Source organism: Saccostrea echinata, unplaced genomic scaffold (genome assembly GCF_033153115.1).
Source record: "Saccostrea echinata isolate AGI-Se365-2 ecotype Australia unplaced genomic scaffold, CSIRO_AGI_Sech_v1 ptg000013l, whole genome shotgun sequence".
Lineage (NCBI taxonomy): Eukaryota > Metazoa > Mollusca > Bivalvia > Ostreida > Ostreidae > Saccostrea > Saccostrea echinata.
The window spans coordinates 6703635-6714591 of NW_026889762.1; the positions used below are offsets into that span (position 1 = coordinate 6703635).

Genomic DNA, 10957 nt, shown 5'->3' on the forward strand with positions numbered 1-10957 from the left:
ACCTATTTGTCATGCAAATGAAACATTTAAATTTATATGAAAAAAAAAATCCGAGTTAAAAATTCAATAATCAAGTTAACAAAATGAGGTGTTCGAACTCGGTGCTAATTTTATTAGATTTTTACAGTTTGTCAAATTACGCGGACTTTTTCCCCATTGTGACGCACTGCGAAGTTAAGGATGACGTCGATGAACGGTTCGGGATAGAATCAAAGTAGAAGCAATAAAATCAACCTGTAAATCTAACACAATCAGCAGCCTTTTCATGATTTCCAGAAATATACTTTAAATTCTTGTTTTTTGCTCTTGTAAAAGTTCTGGCATATGAAATACATAAATGTGACACAGTTCTGGCAGTAAGAGGGTTAAAAATGACAGTTAAATGGCGTAATTTGTGGCAACTCATCAGAAAAATAATGTAAATATATGAAATGTATTTAATTTTTGAAGATTCATGAGGTACATGAACTACAACGCTTCACGCCGGCATTTTTATCATGAAGCGCTAACGCGCTTCATGAAATATGCCGGCGTGAAGCGCCATAGTTCATGTCCTCATGAATCTTCAAAAATTAAATTCATTTCTTAAGTGAACATATATTTATTACGTGATGACGTCAACTTTTCTATCGTCAACTTCCCTTATTTATGAGGCCATATACCATAATCAAATTTATATGGGGTTTATTTTTTGCAGGCGATTCGATATGCAAAAGCATATTCTTCGTAGGAATAATCTCTCAAACGAGGCAGACACACTGACAAGTAAGCTGATGATACAAGGGTATCTATAATTTCATTTATAGTCAATATTTCGGCAATTCTACGGTCGATACATTTGGAAGTATTGTCGTTAGGTCGAATGTTGATTGGCTTCTTACATACAAATTGTTAGCCTTTGTTTTATATGAATTATCTTGAATTGACCACTTCTCTGAACATGATAAGGGACATAATATGATGTGGCAGTCAAAGAAGATGGTAACTAGTACTCCTCCTGGACACCTAAAGAAACATCTGATGTTTTTTTAAGATGTCCGTGTTTGGCCTGCTCACAAAATGTATTGTTTGATTGGATTTTTGTTCGTTATCTTCACTTTTAATTTATGTCTTTTCTATCTGGACTATTATGGTCTCATTGTAAAATTCTTTATATTGTATATGTGCAGATTATTTTTTCAGGAAAATAAAATCAAAGAAACTCATCAGTCATAATTCTTTCACAAAACGAAAAAAGAAATTAAAATAAAAATAATAATTTAACAAAAATAATAATATGTATATTGGTGGGCCATCTGAGGTTTGATTTTGCCTGGATCTATGGTATATTTCCTTCTAAATTGTGTTAAAAAGTGTTACTCTCCGTTTAAAGAATCGTTGATCGAAGAAGTCTTTTCCAAGTTGCTGTTATATTACATATACTTCAAAACAAGATCTAATGGTATAAAATTCTCATCTTTTTCAATCTGTTCAATTTTTTTCTCCATCTGAAATAAAAAGATGTCAAGTAAAACAAAAACGAAGGAAATGCAGTATTATAGCATGAAAACAATACAGGGCTTTAAGGATTTTAAGCATATAGCTCTTTTGCTATATATGCACCCAGTTAGAAGGTTCCTGTACATATAATGAAGGTGAACAGAGGCAATGTAATCAGGATATCAATGTGACGTAGAGCAGACTAGTTGTTATACAAACACTAATGTCCTAAACTTAAACGTATGCTAGCGTTTTAACAAACTCTTATTTAGAAATTTTTTGCTGTTTATCTTCTTTTTCTTCTTTTAATAAATGCAATGCAGACTATTTTATTTGAAAGATGAAGATAACCATAGTAATCAAGCTTTTGAGCAGACGGCCATCTTAAAACATCATTCTTAATTACCACCTATTTCAAAGTTAATTTGCAAGTGCATGTAGATTCTTGACTTTAACATGCTGTACTATGAAAGGAGAGACAAGTTAGGATAAAATTCTTTCGAATATTATCTGAATACCCTGCAGATATTTTTGAAACGCTGAGTGGCGCAGTCTCGTGTTGACATTATGCTCCACCGGGAGCGAAGAGGATTGGATTTTTGTAACGCAGTTAGAGAAGAAACATTTCAGTACAACCTATTTTGATTAAAACTGTATGTGTTGTATTATTCATTATATTTGTGTATATACTCACATTATATATCCAACCACAGCAAGCGTTCCAAAGATTACAATCGACGACATAACAACAATTATCCAATCGCTTTGCATTTCTCCGTTATGATTCCTGTAAATTAATTATAATTCTCTCTAAATTACATGTAACAATTATAAAACTAACCTGTGAAACTACTTTTTTTTAAATCAAAAGTTTAATCTTAATTTAAAAAAATATATATTTATAATGAATTATTTAATTGCATTTAAATCAAGGTTTATATATATATATATATATATATATATATATATATATATATATATATATATATATATATATATATATATATATATGTATATATGTATATATATATATATATATATATATATATATATATATATATATATATAAAATTACGAGCTGATTCGCTAGGAATGAGATGATGTGCATAAATGGGTTGCCTCCAAACAAATGATTTCCAGTATGCTTAGCCCAATCCAACTCACAAGTCTGGGTATAATTTATCAAATAATAATTTGCCCATGTACATGTATGTAAATATGTTGTGAACGAAGTATACAAAATTGTATTTTACATCATAAATTTCTTTGAAGACCTCTTTATGACTGTCTTCTACCTAAAATTTCAATGTATCTATAGGTTAAACTGATTTTGTGTGCTTATGGAATGACGTTAAAATAATATATGCAACATGCAGTTGTATTCAAATTATGTACATGTATGAATGTTGGTAGTTCTTCACGATACAAGATTAACCTACTTATCATTTGTGCTGCTTGTAGTGTTGTCCAGCCTTAAAGTCGTTTCAGAAAGCTTAGAAGAAAGGAGGTCGTTTTCCTTCACTTTTTTATAGCAGGATTGATCTGGAAAAGAAAAGAAATCTTAAGATTAAAAGTGATAACAAGATTGCTAGCTATTGTATAGTTATTGTCAATACATGGCCATCAGCAATGACGAAATCAGTCATTTTTGTTTGATACTTTTTTTTAAGATATGAAAATTGTCTCAGTCAAATCATTAGATTGTTACATCATGCTTCCTGTCTCAGATGCTATCCTGAATGTATCAACAATATTAAAGATGGCATCTTACATTTGTATGTTTCTGTTGACTTGTATCTTGTTGGACAAGGGGGATTCAAATCCAAACATTTCCGATGATAATTGTTCTGAATCCTCTTCCCTTCTTCATTATATTCCATGCAGTAACCTTTGAAAAAAAAATAAAGTTGCGATACAACATAAAAGCAACAACTTTCTGTAGATATAACGTTGATAAACTGACGCAAATTACTGATAATACCAACGTTTCTTCCTTTCTAAGTTGACACAGAAACAGTAAGCTATTATTCGTATTCAAAGTCAGATGTCTTTTAGTCATTAATAAACTACACAGTAAAGAAAAAAAAAAAAAAGAAATCGTTAAGATGGACAAAGTGAAATACCCAGCATGTATTTCATTATGCTGCATAATTCCCACGATTCATTTAGAAAGATATTCAAAGCACAGTGGTATTCATACTGGCGTTGTTGTGAACAATTTTGCATTATATGTTCGCAGTTCATTCTAGCAGCTGCTTCTTTCCATGCTACTTCGCTCTTTGGGCATTCATTAACAGGCCTGGCAGTCTGCTGTATGCTTGGGCAGTTAATGACACACAAAACCTAAATAATGTGGCAAAAGATAAATAAATGAGGTAAAAAAAAAAAATAAATAAATCAATAAATGAGTTTCAGTTTTTAAAGTCGATAGAATGATAACATTACTGGATAATATATGCGTGTGCCTGTTATATTCATATTTATTGGATATATTAATCCATCTTTAATTTCCGGTTTATCATAATTTTTTTGCAACAAAATATATAACTTTAATCATAACATTCAGTAAAAAAACAAAAACAAAACCTACCTGCATTTCATAAAAAGGAATTAGCAGACAACAAAATGGTTTTACTTTCAGCATAATGTGGAAAAGAAAGAACAAAACTCGAATTACATCCCTTTATGAATTTCTCAGAAAGAATACTGTTCTTTTCAAAGTAGTCGTCACAAATTTTTATCCAGTTGGCCTCATAGAGAATCCTAGACCTACAATAGATAGAGTTTAAGTTTAAAACCAAAAAAATAAATTAGTCCAGGGCGATCTTTTTGCAAACTTTTATGAAACATTAACAAAAATGAATATATTTTATCTTTTAAGAAGCATACAGGTCAAGAAACGTCGTCCAATTTCGACACTGGTTACTTCAATAAATGTTTAATTTACAATATAATATAAACACCGAAAATTCCCAAACGTCAATTAATTACAGCGGCTTCAAATGACAAGGTGAGATAACGATCTTAAGTGAGTGGTCGAAATAAGATCCGAACAAATGCTTCTTTTAATCTTATCTGTTCTTCACGGATAAGTAACTTTTGGTTTTGCAAGTTTTCCATGTACACAGAATATCCAATTCAAAACTGAACTTATTATATTTAGTTATTCAGAGAAATTAAACAAACCAGATAAAACTTTTATTCTATTTATAACATTTTTTTAGCGCACATGATATGGACCCCCCCCCCCACCCCCACCCCCCGCCACTCACACACACACACACATACATACACACAAAAGTAGAAGTGAAAACTCGTCCAATTCTTCTATGATTTCTTTATTCATTAGTTTTGTTATGAAGCGTATTAAACTAAAGATGAGTCTTTCAAATCTACTAATATTAATAGCATCGCTATATTCTTAGGGTAATATCAGTGATTAGCATAAGTTTATTACGTTTTAATTCAATTCACCGTAAATATCGATGGGAGGGAAATTAGTTACAATTTTTGGCATGGACTTGTATTATATACATTTTGAAACGTTTTCATATTCTGCATAAGTAAGGGATAGACACTCGTTAACACAAATAGCATTTGAATAAGAATATAAATCAAAATGTAGCTAATTTAATTTCATATGGTTAATATTCTATAAAGTTTGTTCCAGGTATTTTGTCTTATCTAGCTCATATCCAAAAATGGTGACAAGAATGAACTATGTTAATTAAATATTACAACGAATGCGTAACGTATATTTATCATTCATTGTGAAAGATAATTATAAACCATTTATTACTGCCTTAAAACGAAAGTAGTAATAACACAATTTCCTATTTTCTAAAAATAGTTGATCTTAAAATATAAGATTTTAAATACAGGATTTTATATTGTATATGAAGCGGTCCGCGATAGCTCAGTCGATAGGACTCCTGATCGAAGATCTCAGCGTTGGACGTTCGACCCCCCTCAGAGGACTATACATTTCAGTGATTTTTCTGCTACATCAAATATGTTTAAATCCTACATATAGTCAGATGTCCCCAACACTGGTCAGTACTCACTAAAATTAGCATTTGGTATCCAAATGTCAGTAAAATACAAATTACGCATTAAAATCCTCAGTTGCACATAAAACGAAAGATATGAGAACGCATTAAAATTTAGCGTAGTAAATTGAACAGATCAAAGTTAAAAATAATGATGCAAGACTTTAAAACACTTCCTTATGTAGAGCGCTCAAGGTACGTCTTTCTACTTGTCGGCCATGGCTCTTAAAATAGAATACAATCATTTGGCCATGACCCTTTTTTTATCGGTATATGTATGTAATGCGCAGTTAAAATACTACATATATTTACAGAGCACAGAAATTTTTTGGGAGAGTGCTGTAATGTGTATGCTCGGTTCTTACAAGGGATATGCATGTTTATGTTTTTCTCTTACTCCATGCACGGATCTAGAAGGGGGTGGGGCAGACCCCACTGAAATATGCAGAGTTACTAAAGCACGAAATAGGGTGGGGAAATGGATTTTACGTTGTATCTTCTTATTTTCGCTTGTCAGGAAATCTTCTGGGATTAATACGTTTGGGAAAGGAGTTTATTTGTTTGTTTGTTTTTTTTTTTTTTTTTTTTTTTTTTTTTTTGCTTTTTTTTTTTTTTTTTGGCTTTGATTTTTTTTTTATTGTGAAGACATTTTCGGGTTGGAATTTTTTTTATCTACTGTCATGTGTATCCCTCTGAACGGAATCGAAGGTCCTATAGCGTGAATGTCAATAGAGAGTCCTCCAAACTAAGTTATAGCAGATCTTGTCATCTGCATTTGTATTGAATGTATTTAAATCCTAGATATATTTACAGTAAAATTGCATGATTTTTTAAAAAAAAAAAATAAAAATAAGATATATTATTTTTTTTTCATAACCGATTAAGGGTCCTCCACACCCCTGACAAAAATACTATAGTAAACTATAGTTAACTTTAGTAAATCAAAGTTCCAATTTTTTTTTGTGGAAAATCAAAATTTTAAAGTTTTTACTATAGTAAATCAAAGTTCCAAAGTTTTTACTGTAGTGAATCAAAGTTCCAAAGTTTTCACTATGGTCAAAGAAAGTTTTTACTATGGTTAATCAAAGTTTCAAAGTTTTCACAACAGTTTATCAACTTATTAAGCATTTTAAAATTGTTTTGCTTATTTTGCCGTTTTTTAGGGGGCGGAGGTGGGGTTGGGTGGGGTTGAGGGTTGTTGTACATGTTTATTTAAATATATAAATTAGCTAATTCAAATGCAATATTTACATTTGTAATTTAAAAGAAAACAGGTTTATTGGAATTGATACAGAAGGTATTTTGGTCATAAATGACGCAAATTTTATTTTATTATTTATTATTTTCCTTTCTCCTTAACAAAATTACACTATACATCTGCATTAAATCAAATACATTTAAATACATGTTGCTCATCTATCGGAGCGAGCGAGAGACAATTTTGCAAAAAAAAAAAAAAAAAAAAAAAAAAAAAAAAAAAAAAAAAATCATTTCTTGGACATTAATGTTTTTGGGGGAGGGTCGGGTTGATAAAAAGTTCTTGGAAGCTTTTATGAATTTTGACCTTGAAATATCATAAAATGTCAAGAATGGGAATCAAAGCCATAATTCCATGGGTTTTAGTATAGTAAATCAAGTATTAAAGATTTACTATAGTTAATCAAAGTTTAGTAAATCAAAGTTCCAAAGTCTTCACTATAGTAAATCAAAGTTCAAAGGTTTTTACTAAAGTAAATCAAAGCTCAAAAGTTTTTATTTTGATATTATAGTTAACTACAGTAAACTATAGTTCACTATAGTATTTTTTTGTTAGGGACATTTCCAGCCTATGTTCTTATATAACTGAGCATTACTTTTAACAAGCATATCAACCTTTAAAATCTGACCAGAAATTGAACCATAGTTTATTGTGATTTAAGAAAAAATAAACTCATAAGTTTCAAGATATTTTTTTTTTCATTGAGATTTGACGTAGAGCAACAAATTTTGTTCTTTCCAATCGTATGTTAATAAGCTCACAAAACAACCACAAAAAACTTTATTTTATCCGTCAAAATATTTTTAAAGAAATTAATTAAAGGATATAAAAAATATCTAAAGTGGAGAGAAAAAATTAAGGAAGACTCCTGAAAGTATAGAAAAAACATTGATAAATTAATTTACAACAAGAAATTAAATAAAGATAAAATTTATTCATGTAGAAAAATTATTTTCAAAATCTTTGGTATCGAAGTTCCTTTTTAGGGTTATCTTTCCTGTTGCCCGGGATTCAAAAACTTAGATAAGTCTCCGTACACATCATCATACTCAAGTTACTCATTATTGGCAACAGATTAGCACAGATCTGTATTAATGAGCAAAGCAAGTGATGCACACTATTTATCAATATTTATAAACATATTGATATGTATAAAGATATAGATGGGAAGTCAAGGAAGTGGAAAGTCTTTTTTCGATCGGTCTCACAGAAAATCTGAAAAATGCTTCGTTTTTAAACTTACTGTCGAATTTTAAAAGGGATATTGATTATACCTATCTTCTCGTTATATTTTAATCTCGTTTAATCTCGAAATATTAACTTTGTTGCGTAGCTTTGTCGTATATTTAAGAAACTTTTTAGAATCAATCTCTCTTTGTGTGTCACTGAGCAAAGCTCACCCGTGCAGCTTGTGTTATTATGTGTTGTGAAGGCTGTACTGCTGTATTGTGTTTTGTGTTGAACGTATCATAATGTGAGACACACTTAACTGATATACAATATCATATATTAGTGTATGAGTATAAAAGTGACAAAACGTCGATGACAGACACAGCAAAACTTGTTACTGAAAGCCATAATGTAATCGAAGGAGGCGGGGACTTGTGTAATGACGATAAAATTACTTTGGAAAAAATACATTCATACTGACGATGATGGAGTCTAAAAACAATTGTCTTGAAGCTCGTTTTTCTTCGAAATCGAGAAGAAAATTTCAGCTATAGGAGAAATCCGAATAGCGGTAAATACAATAACCTCTCAGGTCAACAAGAAGGAAGAAAAAATCAAAACTATCAAAAACGATCACAAAGAATTCGAATCTAATGCGTGTTCTCTATTTGATGCAGTAAAAGTATCAGTAGAATCCAACAAGAATCAGGTCATTGAAAACCGAAAGGAGATGGTTGAGTAACAAGAGGGAAAAGATCAACAAGGTCAGAAGATCAAGGACGATATACAGGCATTTAATGAGGCAAGTGTCAATCTACAGGAGTCTATGAACTAAAAGCCATGAGGGACAACCTAATTTTCAACGGAATACGAGAAGAGATCTATGAAAATACTGAAGCAGTATTGCAGGACTTTATCCAACGTAGATCTAAACCATATTATGAAATATCCTTTGAAAGAGTGCACAGGCTGGGGAGACGGAATGTACCCACGCAATATAGTGGTTAAATTTACCTTCTTTAATGATCCTGAGTTCATACAAACAGGTGCTCCCCAAAAGCTTGGCTGAACGCATGTATGGGTCAATCTGCAATATCCTCCCAAAATAGAAGAACAAGCAAAAAGAAAGAAATTGTATCCCGTCATGAGACCGGCCAGGAAGGATAAGGAAAAAAGTAAAACTTGTTCGTGATACGCTATACAAAACGATGAAGTTTATAGTCTTATCCTGTCTGATCAGGCTGAGCAATGCGTGACCACTCAAACGAATCCGATCAAAAAGTATACAGCGACCGACAATTTCTTCTCCCAATGTGGTGCCTCAGTCTCAAATGAGAGATGATAAGCTTACCACGTGATTCATAGATAAAGCAAACGTGATTCGTACGGCAGCAAAATTTTTACGCTCTTGGATTTTTTAGTTTTATTTGTGTTATAGTTTAGTTTAGATTATTTGTGTGAACTTTTTATTGGATTCTATTCGTGATTGCAAGACGGATTAACTATCTTTGGAACTTTCTTGATTGAATATTATATATCATAAATTGTCTAGTGGCGACGCGCCCAAAGACATGAGCACAGACTCTGAAATAATGGCCGTCAATGGCAATGATCGTAATGCTAAAGATCTCAAAGGTGACGCACCTGAGACAGCTGTGGAATCACTAGTTGCCACAATGCAAAAACAATTGTCAGAAAATCAAAAAACAATGCTGTGTCTAACACAAACTGTACAAAAGATGCAAGAACGTATGAATGGCGAACAAACAAATAAGGGGGAGAAGCGCAAGGCGCTGGATAATCCCCAGTCTGCATCAACAAGTAAAAAGCAGGCACCTGACTGTAGTAAGTCCGAGTCGGAGGCGGACAAAGACGAATTTGAGGAACTCCTGTCTGAAGTGACAGAAGAAAAAGAAAGCGATCCAGACGATCTCCTAGAAGAGCTAGCAGAATGTTTTGGTTCGGAGGACAAATGCAGTGAACCAATTTATGAGAAATTGGCGAAAGTCGCGAATGAAGGCATGCGGACAAAATTAAACAATGACAAAATAAAGGAGATCGGTGAAAAGTATAGCAGACCGAAAAATGTCGCAAATCTTATCACACCTAAAGTAAACAGCGAAATCTGGGCACATCTTAATAGGAAAGTCAGAACACAGGATGTCCGACTTCAAAAAACACAGGCACTGGTGTGCAAAGCTATTGTGCCACAGCTCCAGCAGCTGGATATACTTCTTAAGTCAAAAAAGAAGGGGGGTGAAACAGCTCCGATTGGCGAGGTTACGAAACTAGCGATGGACAGCCTCAAATTAATGACTTTTGTATATTGTGACCTTTCATATCGGCGCAGAGAACTGATCGTTCAGCCGGACAAAAACGAGGAGTTTAAGGCTTTGTGCTCCAATGACCATCCGGTGACTGACAACTTGTTCGGAGACGACCTTGGGAAAGTTATTGAAGATATTGTTAAAGGCAATAAAGTAGGGTCGAAGATATCCGGAACGTTTCCTAAGGATAGAAAACCTTATAGCAGGAAACCTTTTGGCCATGGATACAAGTCAAATTACACTCAGTACGGAGGATCGGGAAAACAGTCCCATTTTTTAGGCCACAGATCCACTCCACATTTCCGGAAGAAGGCCCCGAGCACTCAATACAAACAGCGGAAATGAAAACTACAAAAGAAGTGAGTAAATTTGATATGAATTTCATGAACACAAATGATAATTTCCAAGCAGGGAAAATATCCCAGTGTATTGAAGCTTGGACAGAAATAACTTCTGATGCTACAGTACTATCAACTGTTCGAGGGTATTCCATAGAATTTGATGAATTTCCCTATCAAATGTGTTCACCAAAACCAATTCAATTTAACAATGAAGAAATGATTTTGGAAGATCAAGAAATCACACAATTATTGCATAAGAAAATTATCGAAGAAGTGATAGATTCGGAGGAAAATGAATTCTTATCAAACATTTTTATCAGACCAAAGAAAAAT

At 32.4% G+C, this 10957-nt stretch overlaps 2 protein-coding genes across 2 annotated transcripts; one reads left to right on the plus strand and one right to left on the minus strand.

The window, feature by feature from the left end:
* Positions 1–1202: 1202 nt before the first annotated feature.
* On the minus strand, positions 1203–5698 carry LOC133186394 (uncharacterized). Its single transcript, XM_061321653.1, has 7 exons — positions 5544–5698; positions 4070–4248; positions 3603–3822; positions 3251–3367; positions 2919–3021; positions 2174–2266; positions 1203–1487 (listed from the first exon to the last, which is right to left on the minus strand). The coding sequence occupies exons 2-7, from the start codon at positions 4121–4123 to the stop codon at positions 1436–1438; spliced, it is 639 nt and encodes a 212-aa protein (XP_061177637.1). The 5' UTR covers positions 4124–4248; positions 5544–5698; the 3' UTR covers positions 1203–1435.
* A 3609-nt stretch (positions 5699–9307) lies between these two features.
* Positions 9308–10630, plus strand: LOC133186393 (uncharacterized). The gene has a single exon (XM_061321652.1). It carries the CDS (start codon positions 9528–9530, stop codon positions 10626–10628), a length of 1101 nt encoding a protein of 366 aa, XP_061177636.1. The 5' UTR covers positions 9308–9527; the 3' UTR covers positions 10629–10630.
* Positions 10631–10957: the final 327 nt, after the last annotated feature.

Bases quoted from the DNA above. Each gene is read 5' to 3' on its own strand.
- LOC133186393 (XM_061321652.1), top strand. From the start codon at position 9,528: ATGAGCACAGACTCTGAAATAATGGCCGTCAATGGCAATGATCGTAAT.
- LOC133186394 (XM_061321653.1), bottom strand. From the start codon at position 4,123: ATGCTGAAAGTAAAACCATTTTGTTGTCTGCTAATTCCTTTTTATGAA. The intron at 3,823-4,069 runs GTAGGTTTTGTT...CACATTATTTAG, and splicing joins TTCCTTTTTATGAAATGCAG to GTTTTGTGTGTCATTAACTG. The intron at 2,267-2,918 runs GTAGGTTAATCT...ATTAATTTACAG, and splicing joins ACAAGCAGCACAAATGATAA to GAATCATAACGGAGAAATGC.